This window comes from Drosophila obscura, unplaced genomic scaffold (assembly GCF_018151105.1).
Source record: "Drosophila obscura isolate BZ-5 IFL unplaced genomic scaffold, ASM1815110v1 contig_214, whole genome shotgun sequence".
In the NCBI taxonomy this organism is placed as follows: domain Eukaryota; kingdom Metazoa; phylum Arthropoda; class Insecta; order Diptera; family Drosophilidae; genus Drosophila; species Drosophila obscura.
In genome coordinates this window covers 344,528-363,804 of record NW_024542806.1, presented here as the reverse complement: position 1 = coordinate 363,804, position 19,277 = coordinate 344,528, and the positions used below count along the sequence as shown (strand labels likewise).

General features: G+C 50.8%; 1 protein-coding gene across 1 annotated transcript in view; it reads left to right on the top strand.

Annotated features, from left to right (window-relative positions):
• The first annotated feature begins 2,024 nt into the window (after nucleotides 1-2,024).
• The window catches only part of LOC121404561, a 33,367-nt gene continuing 16,114 nt past the window's right edge, over nucleotides 2,025-19,277 (top strand). Inside the window, exon 1 of the mRNA XM_041594215.1 lies at nucleotides 2,025-2,227. Within this exon, the coding sequence (XP_041450149.1) occupies nucleotides 2,025-2,227 (203 nt within the window). The remainder of the gene's footprint in view (nucleotides 2,228-19,277) is intronic.

Here is a 19,277-nt window from a genome sequence, read left to right as displayed (position 1 = left end):
TCAGCTCTTTTTCTTTTCGGTGGAGTCGGCGTTCCTTAGTCGTCCCGGGTGGGCCGATGCGCCGGGCCAGCGGGGCTTTCAGAGCTGGGTCGGTTTGGCAATGTCTAGCAAATTTTTGCTTGTTGTGGTTGCCTCGTCAGCGCTACTTCGGGGCCGGTGGTGGTTGTAGGTGGGTTGTTGATGGATGGTTCTGGTGCCGCTGCTTCACAATCCGTTGCGTCGTTGTTGGTAGCTCGGTTGTAGAATCGCCGGCGTAAGCACCATATGCTTACGCAGAGTATCACGGCGACGACCCAGGTGAGGAGGTGTGAGGTGGCGCTATGGATCGTCAGCATTTCAATGTTCCTCAAGTTCTCCATGCTCAGCTCTTTCAGGAACGGCAGGCTTAGTTTGTCATGGTGCCCCGTGACGTTTACTGTTGTCATCGAGGCGACCATTGCCCTCTTCTGGGATTCCCCCAGGGGGTTCACATACCATGTCCCGTTGAGAGAGATTCGGCTGGTGTAGGCCACGAGGTATGTGCCGGAGATGGTTTGTATTTCGCCTGCTGTGTTCCCCATGGTCACGAAGGCGTCATTGATGATGAGCGTGCCATGATCCACGACGGTGATCGCGTCCAGGTGCCCGGGTAAGGTGGTGCAGTGGGCGGTTGTTCCGGCCACTAGCTGTTGGGCGCAGGTGGGTTCCCGTCGTTCTTTGCAGAACGTGACGCCGATGGTGGTTTCGCATGTCCCCAAGCTGACGACTTGGCTTCCGCATTCCGCTACGGCGTTCCCTTTGTTGAAATCCAAGATCTTGTGCTGGTGTTGCACGGGGAAGATCGTCATCCTCCGGCAGATCCGCTTAGGTTGGGGGAATTTGATGAGGAAAGTTAACAAATCAGGGCTCTGGAATACGCTAATGCAGGAAACTCCCAGTAGATCGACCAGCCTGATATCTGTCAGTTGTTGTTCCTCACATTCTTGGAGGTCGGCTCCGTCCAGTAGCGTCGGGCTGATGACGTTCATTTTGGCCAGTGTCAGACCCAGAATCAGGTTCTGTAGGTCGTTGAGGATGACGCGGTTCTTTACCAGTATCGCCTCCGTCAGCTGTAGTCGTTCGGTGTCCTCTCCTTTTACCAGGCTGTTCATGTAGCCAGTCATTGAATCGAATTTGCTCCCAGTCGTCAAAGTCCTGGGTTCCGGCGACGACCTTTAGCGCGCTTCCGAGGATGTTGAGACTCCTGGCTCGTCGGTGGTGGGTTTTTAACGTTCCCACGAGGGTCCTGACGTGCTCCAGGTCGACAGCCAGGATGGTGGCGATTCGGCTCCCAGGGAATAATGCGGCAGACTCCTCCGCCTGTGCCAAATATGCCTCGTAGGAGGTTACGTTGGTTATATGGTGAAGGTATCCCTATTTCTCCCACAGGACGGCGTCTCCGTCCACCATGGGCACATAGTTGGCGTGGGTGTAGTTGTTAACCTTTATCGTGGCCTGTGTGGTGGCGGTGAGGATGAGGACTATCAGGAGTGGTGACATCGTGGTGTTAGCTCTTTGGGTGAATACTTGGTGGGGCGTTGGCTTGTTGACCGGTGCGTCGGTGGTTAGTTAAGATGTGTTGTTTGGCTATCGTCATGGTCCAGCTATATATATAGTGTATCTTGCGCGGTGGTTTTTAGGTCATTTTTTTTCTTCCGGGATGGTTTGTCCGCGCGTGGCGTGCGGAGCTTGCATTTTAGGGGTCGGTTTTCGTTGTGGGTCCGCCGATCGTTTGTGCTCCGTCAGCCATATTTTGTGACCGGTCATGCCCCACTTACCGCTCTGTTTGTTTATAGTTCAGCCGTGGTGTCTGCTTCGTTCGCAGTTTCTCCCGCGTCGTGTTCGTGGTATTCTTTCAGATCATTGATGTTAGCGATTTTCTGCTTCCGGGTGCTGAGGTGTTGTATTTTTATGATGTTGGCTGACCTAAATCCTCGAACTTTGTAGGGCCCGTCATATTTCGGTGCCAGTTTTGCAGCGAAGCCGTCAACGGCGTTGGACAGATGATGTTGTCGCATCAGTACCAATGTGCCCACCGTAGGGTGCCATTGTCTTCGACGGAGATTATAGTGTCTTGCCTGCTCGTGGCTGGCTCGCTGGATGTTATTTTTCACTATCGCGAATACATCCTTGAGTCGCGCTGTTTTCTGGAGCGCGGTGTCTGGCGGGCTTCCTGTGCCAGGTGTAACTTCATCATACAGGGCTCCAGGTAAGCGTGGCTCCCTCCCGTATAGTAGGAAAGCTGGGCTGAATCCCGTTGTCTCCGAGACGCTGGAATTTATTGCGAGGGATATTTCCGGTAGTAGCTCATCCCAGGTATTTTGACGATCCCCTACGAATTGGGCAATCATGGTCTTGACCGTCCGATTTGCCCGTTCCGTTGGATTTTCCTGGGGGCAGTATGGTGCGGTATGTTGCAGTTCTACTCCTGCTGTCTGTAGAAATGACCGAAACGATCGACTTGTAAATTGCGCGCCGTTGTCGAAGTCAGCGCATAGTGTGGCGAATGGCTCTTCGGCTTTGCGAGTGAGCATCTGGCCCACCGGCTTGCGTTGTTGAGCTTTGAACTTCTGGCAGCTTACGCAGCCACGGACATATTTCCTCACGTCTCGGTAGAAACCTGGCCAATAGTACCGTTGGGATATTCGGGTGATGGTTTTCCTGACCCCTAGGTGGCCGGCTGTGGGTTGGTCGTGGCATTCGTGAAGTATTCTGGCTCGTTGATCTTTTGCTACGCAGAGTTTCCATGCTATATGGTCGTCGTCGTCGGCGCCATGGCCCAGATGTCGATATAGTTCCCCGTTAGCATAGGTGTAGTCGGGGTATTTCTGAGGCTCGTTCTGGACTTGTTTTATCCGGTGCTGGAGCCAGGGGCAGGCTGTCTTCTCCTCTTCGATCCGTGCGAGTGTTCCTAATGGCTGCCTGGATAGTGCATCTGCGACTACGTTCTGTTTTCCCGCTCGATAATGCACGTCATATTGGTATTGCTGAAGTTCGAGGGCCCATCTCGCCACTCTACCGTATGGGCTGTCAAGCGTATTTAACCATTTTATCGCGAGATGATCGGTGATTACGTCGAATCGGTACCCTTCCAGGTAGCAGCGTAGTTTTCGAATGGCCCAAATGACCGCTAGGCACTCCTTGTCAGTAGCGGAGTAGTTTTCTTCCGCCTGGTTCAGTCGTCGGCTGACATATGCTATGACTCGTTCTTTGCCTTCGATTTCTTGGGTGAGAACTGCGCCAACTCCTAGATTGCTCGCATCTGTTTGCAGCGAGAACTTGACGTTGAAATCGGGGCACGCAAGGACGGGGGCGGTCGTGAGAAGTGTCTTCAGTTGGTCATAAGCAGCCCGTTGTGCTTCGGACCATACCCATGGTTGGTCCTTCTTGAGTAGGCGAGACATCGGTTGGACGACCGTCGCGAAGTTTGGTACAAATCTTCGGTACCAGGACGCCATCCCGATGCATTGACGAAGCTCTTTTAGGTTGGTGGGCGGTCGGAGTTCTTTGACGGCGGCAATTTTGTCGGGGTCGGTGTGGATTCCCTCATTGCTGATGATATGGCCGGGATACCTGATTTGGGTTTGAAAGAACGCGCATTTTTCCGCATTTATCCTTAGGTTCGCTTCCCGGAGTCGGGACAAAACCACTTTCAAGTTGCGCAGATGCTCGTTGAAATCTCGCCCCACGATGACAATGTCATCTAGGTACGCGAATGCATATGGCTCCATGTCTGTACCAATCACGGTGTCGAGAGCCCGCTGAAATGTTGCCGGTGCCGAGTGCAGTCCAAAGGGCATAACCTTCCATTGGTAGAGGCCCCGGCCCGGTACGGTGAAAGCTGTTGCTTCTCTACTTCCGTCGGCCATGGGGATCTGCCAGTATCCGTTTTTCAGGTCGAGGGTGGTGATGAACCGCGCGTTTTGTAACTGTTCCAGAATATAGTTGATCCTCGGCAGCGGGTATGCGTCGGGGATGGAGTGCGTGTTGAGTTGCCGGTAGTCCACGCACATGCGCCATTTCCCATTCTTTTTACAGACGAGTACAATTGGGGCGCTGTGGGGGCTCCGGGAGGGCTCGATGAGGCCTTCCGAAATCAATTGGTCTACTTGCTCATTGATTATTCGCATCATCGCTGGATTCTTTGGATAGTACCGCTGTTTTATGGGCCGGCTATCCCGCATGACAATAGTGTGCTTGGCGATATCCGATGTCCCGTGGAGGCCATCAAATTTTGGTAGCTCTTCATCTAGAAATGCCTGGATCTGCGGGGCCAAGTCTGGCGGCCACGGCTCCGGGACTGGTTCGGGCTCATGTTCGGTCGGATCGGCGGTTTCGGAGTCAGTTGGCTGGCTGGGGTCTTCGGGTAAGAGGGTTGTATCGAAGGCGCTAGGCGGTTCGATCCTCCGTTGGTAGTCGCTTATGTGGGCGACGATGTGTGTGGTGTCGACCGTGGGTAGATATGTTTTATATCTCTGGTGTAATACGTGGGTGGTACTGGTGGTCGTTTGGCGCATGAACAGGTGAGTCTCTGTGATGCCTCTTGTGTCGCAGCGACGACTGGCGTGGGCGACGAAGATCTCGGACATGGCTCTAGGCATGGCTCGTTGCATGGCGCTAGGAATCATGTCAGTACGCGGAAGGTACTCCATTGTGTTGGCGAGGATCGGTGTGGCGTCGGCCGTGGGGAGGACCGGACGGCTGTCTGGGCATCGTGGTGGTATCGTGCTGGTTTCCGGGCCCTCGTTGAGGGGCTCTGTGGAGATCAGTTCGATTATGGGCCCCGTCCAGCGTGGGGTTAGCGTGGCTGTTTCCCGTGTGGCTGGGCTGTCGGATGGTGGTGGCCGTTGTCCTTTTTCGCTGCTGGCGGTCGGTTTTGAGGGTGTCCGTGCGTTCTCTGCTTCCGATGCGGTTTCTCTGCGTGCTTGCTCTGTTGCTTGTCTTGGACCTGGGCTTCCTGTGTCGAGCGCCGGGTTCAAGTGTGTTTGTCTCGTGTGTGAGATCCACGTGGTTTGTTTGGGGTGTGTGTCCCCTGTGGTTGGCCTAGGACGCGGTTGCTCCGTAGTGACCGTGGGACTCGTTTTCCCGATTGCTTGATTATGGTTGGCTTGTGTTGGCCTCGGATTCGTGTTCTCCGTTGTGGGCCGGCGTTTCGTTTTCGTTGTCATTGGTTTGGGTGTCGAGTACTGCGTTGCATTATTGGGTTTCGTGAGCGTTGGGGTAGGTTGGGTACGTGGTGGCGTTGTGGTTGGCGTACGTTTCTGGCTTCTGGGCGCGGTGTCTGGTATGTGATTGGTCGGATCTTCGGGTGCGGTTGGCGTGGCCGACTGATTGCTTAGTTGCAGTTGTGTGCTGCCGCATTTGATCGTGGCTTCGATGGCGCATAGGAAATCCATGCCGACAATGACTTGCTTCAACATGTTAGGCAAAACTAGGAGCGGTATTTGTACCTCTCGTTGGTCCAGCTTGATGGGCTTTATAAAGCTTTTGGAGGCCCCGGTGTCTAGGGTAGCCTCCGTTACGTGTCCTCCTATGGTTACCGTTGCCACTATCCGACCGTTGTTCACATGTAGCAAGTTTTTTAGTCGCGGTTCGGGAAAGGCGTCGTTCCCGGCTGATCCCGTGTCAGCTGGGGACGCGTGTCGTTTCCCGACGTGTTCTGGCGGCAGCATTTGAAGGTCCGTACGCCGCGCTTGCCACATTCCCAGCAAAATAGGATCGAAGGGTTCTGGCAGTCGTATTCCACATGCCCCGCTTCACCACACCGGCGACAGGCTGCGCGTGGGTTGGCGATAGGGGTGGTGATCATGCGGTGCGCCACCTCGGGCGTTGTCTGGCTGCTGGAGGGGGCTTGCTGCCTCCTTGGCGAGTCTGCCGCCTCCCAGTGGGGTTGCCGAAATGGTGGCCGGGGTGGGCCGCCGTTCCTTGGCTCGGTGGCCGGCCTTGGGTATCTTGGGGCGCTTCGTGGCGGTGCGAAAGTGGGCTGGATGGTACGCTCTTGGATGCTCTCGAACTCGGTGGCCAACATTGTAAGCTGTGCCAAGCTTTGTAGTTCGTGTCGCCGCACGTACATCTGGTATGCTTGCAGGGCGTTATCGTAGATCCTGTTCAGTTCCTTGGCTGCGTCGTACCTGGCGTGGTGCATGAGTAGACGTATCTCGATGAGGTAATCCTTGAACAATTCTCCTACCGCTTGCTTGCGGGCTCGGACCTGGTCTTCCAATTGTTCAAAATACCGTGGCGGCAAGAAGAAAGTCAAGAATTCTTGGCGGAAATATGCCCATGAGCTGCCTTGTAGTTGGCTGGTGCGGTACCAGCGACTGGCCCGATCGGTGAGAAGCTCTGTCATGGCCCGAGGTAGCTGATTTGTGTCCACCCCATATGAGAGAGCACGTTCCTCGAGTAGTTCCAGAAACGCTAGTGGATCGTCCTGTCCGTCGAACCTGATCCCCCATTTCCGAATCTGTTCCGCGATGTGGGCGGTGGAAGAGTCCATGGCTGGCACGATCCTCTGGATGGGCGAGCGGCTGGTCTCCGTAACTGGAGGTCTGGGCAGATCGGCTGGCGTTACGATGCGTGGTGGGCAGGGTGTGCTGTATTCGGCCGCTGTGGGGACTTGTAACCCGGCTTTTGGGTCGGTTTTCCGCTGGTCCGACGGCCCAGGAGTGGTGGGCATGGGCGACTTGGAGCGTCCTGCTGGTCTGGCGTATTGCCGTTCGAGGTCGGCCAATCGAACCCAGGCATCCTGCGAGAGTGTTCCGGCGACTAGTGTGGCGAATCTCTTTCGTCGTTCCTCGACTGTTCCGTCGTTTCCGAATCCGAATTCCTCGGCCAGGGTTTCCAGCTCGTCCCGCCGGAGTTTGTAGATCCAGCCGGTTGTGACTCCTGGATTGGTATGGAGTCCCTCCGGGTAAAATTCGTCGGGTTGACCGGCTCCGTGGGCTTCCATGGTGTGTTTCGGCGGTTAGTAGCACTGACTTACGTGTTGTTTGTGGTATTTCTGCTTGTAGCACTTTTGCTCGCGACTGGATTTTGCGTTTTGGGCTTGACGGTTATTGATCCTTGCTAGCCTAGTCTCTTTCAGTGGCTGTGGGTCTTTACTCCACAAAGCTCCGTATTAAGGTGTTTGTCTCCTTAAAGTCACCAAAAAGTCCCTGCTCGGGCGCCACTTGTGAGGTCCTATTTCAGGCTGAGGTATGCTTCAGTCTGTCCAGGGTCCGCTACAAGACAATTTGTAGATCGCAGGTGACTTTTAGGTTCGGAGCGGCCGAAAGAGAGGTAGGACGCAGGGGGAGCGTTTTGTTGCTGACGAAGAATACTTCAAGAAAATCGTGGTTGTCGGTTTTGCTGGTGTTTATTATTTTTATTACTTAATTCTTTGTGGGTTTGTGTACGATGGATTACTTGCGGATCTTGTTACTTGGCCTTGGAGCCGTTGGACTGGGGTGCCGACTTTGGCCGTGCTTGGCCCTTTTATGTAGCTGGCACCCGGAAATAATTGCTAACTTATGATTATTGGATAATAATTGTAGGGTGTGGTAACTAGGTCGAAGCTGGGTGCTTCGTTGACAATTGCTTAGTGGGTCAGTGTGTTTTGATGAGAGTGTTTTTAGCTGAGGCTGCATCGCAGTAGGTGCGGGCTGCAGTTGGGAATTGGGTTTTTGCTACCTCCGCATCGCGAAGGTGATATCTGAATTTGGGTCGATGTTTCGAGGCCGAGTGGTTGCGAAATATCGCCAAGAAGTGGGTGACCGAGAATTTCGTGCTGTGGTTTTCGCTGATCGAGAGTTCTTAATTTTAGTAATTGCGTGCGTTGCTTAGAAGTATTTTTATTTCCTGGGTGCTGACACACAATATTGGTGAAGAACCGTGGCTAGAGCCATGGTTCTTCTGTTCTGCATATCTTAGTTTGCTGCCTACCGTGGAGTTGTTTGCAACGAACCATGGGTAGAACCATGGTTCGTTACAATGTATGTAAGAGATCCTGGGAATTCCACTATCCTTGGCAGGTGGCAAATGTCTTTTGGAATGGATATCCCTCGGTGGTTGAGATCGCTAGGTATTTGTGTTGTATGTTTGTTAGCCGTCCGTCGCGGTAGTTTTAGGTGTGTTATTTGGGGGTTGATCTTGCACACACACGCGACTCGGGCAGGTGTATATTATATACACTTAATATTCAATATGATTTACATATATTTTGTTCACCACTCGTGTCACTGTCACTTTCTGCCTTTTTTGCGAGTCCACCCGGGGGCGCCATGAAATTTTAGAATAGTTTTTCTAAATGAAGTTTAACAAAAAAACCGAGTTTGGTGGCTGCAAATTTTATATATTTAACGAAATACGGAGGGAGACTAAAAAGGGACGTGCGCTCGAATTCAATAATCTTTATCGACTCTTTTTTCCTTCTCGTTATAAAATATTCTTAAGCCTAACTTATCTAGGGCGGCGAAGCGGGGCGAATTCGCCAAGAGCGAGAGAGAGCTTTATTGCGCTCCCGCTTCGCCCTAAACTATCTTACACTAGACTTCAAATTTTCTCCAAATAAAAACATTGCGTCTTGACACGACACCGGCCCCGTTGAAGGCCTGTGGGACTTCAACACATCGGCAGAAGCGCCAATTTATGGATCGGCCTCCTGTAGACCGCTCCGCTGCTCGTCCTGAGGTCGACCACCCTGACCTTTCCGTCCTGCCCGGCGTGTGTTGCGACGACCCTTCCGAGGAGCCACTGTTGGGGCGGAAGGTTGTCCTCTGCGACGATGACGAGGTCGCCTTCCTCGACGTTGGGCTGCTCCTGGTGCCACTTGCATCTTATTTGCAAGCCCAGCACACACTCCCGGGACCATTGCTGCCAAAACATTTGCCTGGCTGACGAGACAAGCCGCCATCGCCTTAAGCAACTCAGACCCTCCTGGTCCGTGGTCCGGGGTGCTGGGGGTGCGATTAACGGCCCGCCTGTCAGCAGGTGCCCGGGAGTCAGGGCGTCTGGCGCCCTGCTAAGAGTGTTCGTTTACGTGTTCCGCTTCATCCGAAAATGTAAAGACAAAAGTCTTAAATTTGAAGTCAGTCCGTCACCAGTAGAGTACGATGAGGCTTTTCACAAAATTGTCGAGCTGATCCAAAAAAACGAGTATCAGGAAGAGATCGAAAGGGTTCGTAAAGGCACCAGGTTAGGCCCCAGTCTTCAGCGATTGAATCCCTTCATCAACGAAGAAATGGGGACTTGGTGCTCCTTTTCGTTGTTGCGAGTTGGGGGGCGACTAGTTAACGCTCCTATGTCATACCATGCCAAGTTTCCTTTGCTGTTGACAAAACGGTCGCAGTTTGTGACCTATGTTCGCTATCTGCATCAAACGAATTTTCATGCCGGCCCACGAGCACTTGTGAGCATCCTTAGGCAGCGTGTTTGGATAGTAAACGCTCAGGAGGTCTGCAGGGCAATGGTCAGGTCGTGCATTCGCTGCTTTAAATGCAAGCCTGGACTCCAGACCCAAATGATGGGAAATCTACCCGCAGACCGGCTCCGTGCTCTCCGCCCATTCGCAGTATGTGGCGTTGATTTTTGTGGCCCAGTCTATACGACACTAAAAATTCGTGGTAGGCCCCCTTATAAGACCTACATAGCGTTATTTGTCTGTTTTGCGTCCAAGGCGGTTCATCTAGAAATTGTCTCCGATCTAACGACTAACTCCTTCTTATTGGCTTTTCAAAGTTTCGTTGGTCGTCGAGGATGTCCGCTCCGCGTGAACTGCGACAACGCGACAAATTTCGTCGGAGCAAGTCGCCACTTCGACGAACTGAGGAGGACGCTGGAGACGGAAGCGGACTCAATTCGAGAGTTCGTCAAGACGCAATGTTGTTATTTGGAGAAAGTTTGAAGTCTAGTGTAAGATAGTTTAGGGCGAAGCGGGAGCGCAATAAAGCTCTCTCTCGCTCTTGGCGAATTCGCCCCGCTTCGCCGCCCTAGATAAGTTAGGCTTAAGAATATTTTATAACGAGAAGGAAAAAAAAGTCGATAAGATTATTGAATTCGAGCGCACGTCCCTTTTTAGTCTCCCTCCGTATTTCGTTAAATATATAAAATTTGCAGCCACCAAACTCGGTTTTTTTGTTAAAGTTCAAGTTAAAGTTAATGTTTAGTTAAAGAAAAACTATTCTAAAATTTCACATAGCACGGAACACAATAATGCAATCACGCAATTTAACTGTTCCTTTGGCATGGCCACAACCTTTAATATGATTTGATTAGGTTGTTGAAATTATTAAGTTGTTTTAATCGAGCAGTGTCCAATTTGTCACGGTCGCCATGTTATGTTACAGCTCAGCGAAACAATACCGCTGTGCTTGGTGGCTTAATTCAGAATGTTTATTGAATATCTTTTTGTTCTTATCCTAGGGTACAATCGTTCTTATGTATAACGGAGAGCGAGAGTTCTCCCATGCATTATATGAAAAGAGTACCACCGCATAAGTATTAGTGCGCGTGGTCTCTGCCTGAGTCTAATGGAAATGCAAGATCAGCGTTAAGGAGCTTTTGAGAGAGAGACCCATCGCCTCAGTGTTAGGGCGTTTGGGTTCTGCCAGAGTTCGGGTAAATGCATGCTCAGCAGTTGTGGTAGATGACCGATCTGCGTTCAAGTCTTAGATCGTTGCTGTGCAAAAGGAATGTGTAACATAAACATAAGTTGTTTATGTCACTGCTCATATGTACGCGCTTATATATGTATTTATATGTATAACAGAGTGTTACATATGTACATGCATGGGTTCACTACAGTACCTTACGCTCATTTTTACTCACTTTGTTACGCTCTTGCACTAAATTTGTAATTGAATTCACCACACTAGAAGCCCGCTTATGCTCAGTGCTCATGCACTTAGAAACCAAATGAATAGTCTTTGGCTAGTACTCAACTGAACCCCCTCGACTTTTCAGATTATTATTGGATTCCAGCAAAATTCTTCGCATCGAGTTTAATTAGCTCACTTGGAGATTGACACACCCCCATCCTTGAACAACTATATTGAGGAAAACGCTCCTCGATCAAACAGCCGAATTATAGTCTGCGCGTGTAGACAGTAAGAGAAGGTTACCTAATCATTAGCCCTGCAGTGAGTGTCCAATATTCCCGGTAAGGAAAGTCGGAGATTGCTGACTGGCTCGCGTATTTCGGGGGTTTGGTAATCGAGGGTTACCTAAGCAATCCCCTGCCAACAAGTGTCCAATGTCCCAGGTAAGGTGATCTGTGAACCCCCCCCCCCCCCCTCCCACCAACCCTTTCTTCCGGGTGGGTGATGGAGAGATTTGTGGCGTGGCTTGGCAGGTGCTGAGGTTCGCCTTTTTCCGGGCTATCCTGTCCTTTGGCTTGTGCCGAGTCTCCGGATTCGTCGCTGTTAATCTCGTCACTTTAGCGTGGCGTCGGTAACGTTATATTTTCTACTGCTGCTGTGATCGTGGCCTTTCTGCTGTTCTGGGTGCTTTATAGTTGATGTACTTGATGCTTGGTGGGTCGATTATCCCATATGACGATGGTTTTCTCGGCAGTTTTCTTTGGTAGTTATTTGTCCAGGCATTCTCGAATCTGAGGTGCTCCGGGGTCAAAGGTTTGATTCAGGTTTTTCGGAAGGATGGGTTTGTCGAATGTGCTTGACGGATCGATGCTCCGGTGGTGCGAAAGTGGTCGGAATGGTCCGCCCTTGGATGCTCTCGAACTCTGTGGCCAACAGTGTGAGCTGTGCTAAGCTTTGTAGTTCGTGTCGCCGCACGTACATCTGGTATGCTGGCAGGGCGTTATCGTAGATCCTGTTCAGTTCCTTGGCTGCGTCGTACCTGGCGTGGTGCATGAGTAGACGTATCTCGATGAGGAAATCTTTGAACATTTCCCCCGCCACTTGCTGGCGGGATCGGATCTGGTCTTCCAATTGTTCAAAATACCGTGGTGGCAAGAAGAACGTTAAAAATTCCTGGCGAAATTGTCCCATGAGGAACTTTGTAGGCGGCTGGTGCGGAACCAAGGACTGGCACGGTCTGTGAGAAGTTCGGCCATGGCCCGCGGCAGATGGTTTGTGTCCACCCCATACGAGAGCGCGCGTTCTTCGAGCAGTTCGATGAATGATAGAGGGTCATCTTGGCCGTCAAACTGGATTGCCCACTTTCGGATGCGTTCCGCCATTGGTGCAGCGTGGTTGTAGTGGTGCCCTTCCATGGGTCGGTCGATCGCTGGCAAGACCCTCGGTACGGGTGCTGGGTGGGTCTCGGTAGCTAGGGGCCTTGGAAACGGGGCTGCAGGAGTGCGGTATTCGCGGCTGCGGGGACTCGTAATCCGGTCTTAGGATCCATTTGGCGAGTGTCGGATGGTCCAGGAGTAGTGGGCAGTGGTGACTTGGAGCGAGAGCGTGAGGCTGGTTTGGCATAGTGCCTCTCGAACTCTCCAAGGCGAACCCAGGCTTCTTGCGCGAGTGGCCCGGCGACTAGTGCGGCAAATTTCTTTCGGCGTTCATCGACCGTTCCTTCGCTGCCGAATCCGAATTCTTCGGCGAAGACTTCTAGTTCGTCCCGACGGAGTTTGTGGATCCAGCCGGTGCTGACCCCTGGATTGGTAAAGTGTCCCGCAGGGTATGCCTCCTCTGGTTGTTCATCGTCGTGATGTTCCATGTTGATTTCTGTTGATTTTTGGCACTGAGTCACTGTTGAACGGCACTTTTAGGATCGGCACTGCGTATACTTTTGCGATTGTTTTCGCGCACGGATTATGTAAGTGCACGGACTTGTTATTGATTCAATTTGCTTTTTGATGGCAGTGGGTCTTTAATCCACGAAGTAACTGATTTCGGTTTTCTTAAAGTTTCCACGAAAAATCCTTTAAAGTCCCTGCTCGGGCGCCACTTGTAATGTCCTATCTCAGGCTGAGGTATGTATCAGTCTGTCCAGGGTCCTGAATTACAAGTTATTTATAATTCACGAGGACTTTATCGGGAAAACCAGGAACTTTGCCAACAACTGAAATAGAAATCACAACACTTTTTGGTTCTTTTAATTTTAATGGATTTCTTTATTCTTCCGTATTATTATTCTACCCGGTTATGTTATGTTTCATTGTTTGACGACGCGTATGGTGGTTTGACTGCCCTCTACGATGGCTGGTGGACTGCCTCCGACGATGGCTCGTGGACTGCCTCCTACGATGGCTGGTGGACTGCCCTTTTTCTTCATGCAAGGCAGTGCCTTTTCTAGATCGGGCGGCCTTCCATTTTCCCATGAATGTCTTACAGATATCTTATTTCTACTCCAGAATGTGGGAAGGGTTCTTACATAAATATATATTGCCGAATTATAGTCTGCGCGTGCAGACGGGCTGATCGGTAACAGAAGGTTACCTAATCATTAACCCTGCAGTCAGTGTCCAATATTCCCGGTAAGGTGATCGGAGACTGCTGACTGGCTCGCGTATTTCGGTGGTTTGGGGGGTTTGGTAATCGAGGGTTACCTAAGCAAGCGCCTGCCAACAAGTGTCCAATGTCCCAGGTAAGGTGATCGGTGTGCACCGGTACCGTGGGAAAGGAATTTCGTTGGCACTTCGGGAATATATATTGTTAGGACGATTTATTTATTTAATATTATTTTAGCCCCTTGTGCTGGTCTCCTGTCTTTTGGCGTGTGCTGAGTTTGCATTTTTGCTGGGTGTTGATCGCTTCACCTGGGAGTAGCGTTGGCTGCGTCGTCTGCTTGTGACGAGCTATGGGATCCATGGTTCGTTACAAAAGCCAAAGTATTTTATTTAAATTACTCTTCTGCTTTTCCTTTGGATCCCAGCATATGCTGGCTTGCTGGTTGGGTTTGTGTCTGCTTTCAGTTAAGGATTTTCATTTTGCTGGTAGTATTTCTGAAAAGCCAGCAAATACTTCCGACGAGAAATTATTGTGCCGGAGGCTGTTTAACCTATTGAAAGTTTAAGCCACTAAAACACCCTGACCCCTGACCCTCACCTCACTCTTACACCTCGACCTAGACCTCGAGCTCTTTTTCAACCTTCCTCTAACGTTCTGATGCCCCCAAACATATTGCGTACCAGTCAGTCAACAGGCAGCATTTAAGAAGTGCATACATTACAGGTCACAGCCAACTTCCATGAGTATTTAGCAAGAAAGAGAATTAATTAAGTATGTGATCAAAAATCGCATTTTATATTTTTTCAATTTTAGTTTTAGATTCCGATTGCTCCAATTTTGAAGTCCATGGACATCATAAAATGTACATAGTCTACAAAAAAAAAGAGAAAAAAGCATTCTGTCTCATAAGGCCCATCTTAAAAAAAACAGACATTCGAACTTTAACTTGCAAAGTAATATGTACGCATTGTTTTCTATTGATTTTGCGAAATGGAGCAGGAAACATCGGGACACATCCTTTGTGAATGTCCTGCACTTTGCAGGAGATCTAAACATTTTTTGGGTGAAACCGTATTATGGCAATAATACTTACCAAAGTACTTCATTTTATGAAAGCCTAAACAAGCGATGCCCAGGCCCATTGCCCTGCGAGCCATTTTGTTTTTGTAATTGCCCTCAGCATAGGAAACCAATTCTTGTATGCATACACAGTTTGTGCTGTGTACCAGCATACCGAAAGCCCAACACATGCAAACAACTTTGTGTGTGTGCGATTCGTCCAGAAAAAAACGGTTTTGTCTTTTATCTGATTGGTGTAACACAACTTTTGTTATGATTTTGTTGTTGTCTTTTCTTCGAGATTGCACTGTTCCCTATTCGTATTTTTGTTTTTGTTTGAGAGTATTGGTGAGTGCTCTGCCGTAAGCTGACTTTGGGCACCCCTGGCCTAAACAGACAACATACGGTACAAAAGAGGAACTTATGGTTTTGGAATAAATTGTAAAAAAAAGGCAAATAAAATGTTCTTTGAACTAGATAGAAAAATCTAAATTGCAGTTTAAAGTAGGTTTAGTGAAAATATGGCATATAGTTTCGAGCTCTACTCCAATACAGAATTACAAAATTTCTCGTATAAATATTTTTGATGTTACAATTTTTTGTTTGTGTTTAGAATGCTCTAAAACATAAAGGGTTAGGTTAGGTTTATAGGGCTGCTCGACTGAAGTCGAGGTCACTCGGAGGCAAGTCTGCCCATTGTGATGCCCACACTCGTCACGGGATATTGTCCGGTGCCTAGGGAGGTTTCGCGAACCATCCCGAGGCCTCTATAAGAGCACCAGTTTCTCTAGAGGCATGTTTGCCAGGCTGTCCAGATCTTCGTAGAAGGCGCCACCGAGTATTCGGTGACGCCTCCCCATGAGTGCAGGACAGTTGCAGAGAAGGTGCTGGATGCTCTCTATTTCCTCCTCGTCCGTGCAGCTGCGGCAGAAGTCATGGTGGGGCAGTCTGTACCTTGTGGCCATGCGGCCGATGACACAGTGCCCCGTTATAACTCCCGTCAGTGTTCGCACCCGACTCTTCCTGAAGCTTAGGAGAGTCTTGGTGCGTTTAAGGTCATAGTGGGGCCAGAGCGAGCGAGAGATCTCACAGTTGGGTGTGGTGTTCCACCTCCTGTCCGATCTCGTTCTGGCTCGGCCCATCATCTGCGAGATGATGTCTCGTAGTGGTCTCCTTATGTCGCTGACTGCGTCCGCCATTGGTTTGGCCGATCCAGTTCTGGCACACTCGTCCGCACTCTCGTTGCCCGCTATGTCGGTGTGACCCGGAACCCACGTGAGTGTGATTGAGTGCGCGCTGATCTGGTTTAGTGCGTCCACCGTATCACGTACGAGTCTGCTTGTGGTCTTGCAGGATACTAGGGCTTTGAAGGCAGCTTGACTGTCAACGCAGATTGCTATGTTCCTCGGAGGTATCTCCAAGGTGTATACCAACTTTGCCGCTTGCCATACTGCATATATCTCCGCCTGGAATACACTGCACCAGTCTGGTAGTCTTAGGGATATGTTGGTTGCTAGTTCTTCGGAGAAGATTCCAGCTCCTGTCCCTTCGGCCGTCTTTGACCCGTCGGTGAAAATGGAGAGCTCGTTCTGCCCCAGGACAGTGTTACTCTTCCATTTCTCCCTATCCGGTATGTGTCCTTTAAAGTTTCTTTTCCATGAGAACTCTGAGACACAGTAGTCACTCCACCTGGCCGTGCCACTATCTTCCATACGGAGTATAGTGGCGTGGCCATAAGGCGATGGCTTGAAGAACTGCGCGGCTAATAGCTTAGCGGCACTTGTCTCAGCCTTGCACTTAAGATGAAGGTCTATCGGTTCCAGGCCTAACATGGTATCCAGAGCTGCCTGTGGGGTGGATTTGAGAGATCCGGTGACCCCAAGGCATGCTGTCCGTTGGACTCTTCGGAGGTTCTCCAGGTGGGATTTGGTGTTAACCGCTTCCCACCATACCATGCCTCCGTATGTCAGGATGGGTCTTATTACCGCTGTATACATCCAATGGATGATGTGCGGCTGTAAGCCCCATGTTCGTCCAAAAGTCTTCCTACAGGTGTAGAAAGCTGCCATTGCCTTTTTCTTCCTTTCCTCCGTGTTTCTCTTCCAGGAGAGTTTGGAGTCAAGGATGACACCAAGATACTTGGCTTCGCTCGATAGCTCGAGTGTCGTTCCACCGATTGCTGGTAGTTTGAAACTCGGTATTTTATCTTCGTGAGAACAGCACCAGTTCTGTTTTTTGAGGATTGACCCGCAAACCGTTCTGGCGTGCCCAGCTGGCGGTAGTGCCCAGTGCAGATTCTAGAAGGTCACTGATTGTGGGCAGAAATTTACCCATTACCAGTATTACTAGATCGTCTGCATAGGCCGTAACCTTATATCCGCTCCTCCCCAGCTGAAGAAGGAGGTCGTTGAGGACCAGGTTCCACAGGAGAGGGGATATAACTCCCCCTTGCGGAGTACCTCATGTGACCGTCTTTCTTGACGAGGAGGAGCCTAGATTGGCGCTTATCGTTCTGCTCCTGAGAACGCTGTCTAGCCATCCGGTTACCGTCGGATGTGTACCAATCTTGGCCAGTGCGGCCGTTATTGACTCGATCCTGACGTTGTTGAAGGCCCCTTCTATATCTAGAAAGGTCGCCAAGGCATATTCCTTATAGCTTAGATTCTTTTCGAAATGCCCAACAACTTCGTTTAGTGCGGTCTCAACTGATCTACCTTTGAGGTAGGCGTGCTGAGCTCCACTGAACACTTGTTTGTCTAGCTTGGTTCTTATATATAGATCCATTAGTCGCTCCATCGTTTTAAGCAAAAATGACGACAGACTGATGGGTCTGTAGTCCTTTGGGGAGATGTGGTTTATCTTCCCGGCCTTGGGGATGAAGACCACTCTCACCTCCCCTCCACCCATGGGGGACGTACCCAGTTAGGAGGCATCCTTCGAATATTTTTCTTCAGCCATGGTAGTAGGTGCAGGCAAGTTGCTTGCAGCATGGCTGGTCGGATATCATCCGGTCCCGGTGACTTGTAGGGACTGAATGATTTAATGGCCCAGATAATCTTGTCTGGTGCCATTATATTTCGGATGAGATCCTCGATTTCCTCTCCTGGATGATCCTCAGTGTCGTTGGTGGCGTTGGATTCGTCACCGGTGACATCTGAGCAACCCGGGAAGTGAGTACTCATGAGGAGCTCCAGGGATTCTTGGCTGCTCTCTGCGAAGGTACCGTCCTGGCTGCGGAGCAGGCCTGGTGTGGTGGGTGCCTTCGACAGTACGCGTCGAAGCCTTGAGGCCTCAGTGGTACCATCTATGGCATCGCAGAAGGCTGCCCATGATTCCCTTTTCGCCCTCCTACAGGTGTTTTTGTAGGTATTGAAGCTGCGGCGATACTCGTCCCAACTTTCCTGTGTGTTTGTCACTTTTGCTTTATTGAAGAGTTTCCTCGATTCCTTTCTGACTTCGCTCAACTCCCGTGTCCACCACGGGTTGTGATTGGACTTTGGGGGTCGGCTGATCGGGCAGGATTTGAGAAACGCCATCTGTAGAGCATTAGTGACGGTCTGCGTAGCTTTCTCTAGTGCTTCCGTTTGAATTATGTCCCCTTCCGGTGGGTTAGGCAGCACCTTCTGTACGGTTGCGGAGAAGCGGTTCCAGTCTGTCCGCTTGGGATTGCGGTAGGCCTTGGGCCTCTCCTTGTTCCATTTGATGCTGTACACTATCCTGTAGTGGTCCGAAAAGGAACACTCACTGGACACGTGCCAGTCATCGATGGTAAGGGAGTCGCTATTCGAGGCCAGTGTTATATCTATAACCTCTGCACGGTTCCTGTTGCGGAAGGTGGGGTGGTCTCCCCGGTTGCACACAACAAGATTTGTGGACAGAATGTACTCGAACAGCGACTCTCCTCTAGAATTTGTGCACGTACTTCCCCAGAGGGAGTGATGGGCATTCGCGTCACAGCCTAAGACAATATCAAGTCCCTCCCTCCGCGCTTGGTGGATCAGGGCCCTGACATCCTCCGATGGTGGGTCTTCCTCTTCGTACGGCAGGTATGCAGAGGCTAGGTATAGGTTTTTCCCGTCCTCCCTCTCACATAGTGCCACCGTTAGGTCCGGAGTGCTGTACCTGGAAGAAAACAGAACATTAAGCTCGTTCCTTACCACGATACAGGTTCTTGGCTTACCCGCGGGGTGTGGCGTGAGAAGGCGGTATCCGCGACCGTTCAGTCCCCGAACCCTTTCACTTACGATCCAGGGCTCTTGGATGAGGGCCACGTCCACCGCTTTCTCCTCCATAAACCGCAGCAGGTCCGCCGATGGTACACTTGAGTGATGCAGATTAATCTGCACCACCTTCATGCTATTCAGCAGACCTGGGGTGTCGCGGTACTGCTACCGCCAGGGTGCCCATACCAAAGGATATGCGGCAGTCCGTTGCAAGGAGTTTGGCCAGGCTTTCTTGACCAATGCTGATCCAGAGTTCCTTGCCGTTCCCTTTGTCTCGCGCTATCGCTCTTGTGATGGTCCAGTCCGATGTCTCCAGGATCCGGTTCTGTGCCTTGATCAGAACGAGTGTGTCCTCATCCGCCTTAATCGGGGGAGGAATCCATACCTTCATGATCGTTCTCCTGGAAATCTGATCCGTCGGGACCACGCGGAGTGCCGCTCCTGGCCAAAGTTCACCAAAACCTTGGACCGTGGTTTTGAGAAACTCAAGAGTTTCTGCATTGCCACAGGCCACTGCTTTGGCTCCCTTATACCACTTGATACCCTTGAACTCGCAGACAAACGGGTTATCTGCGCGCACAATGGC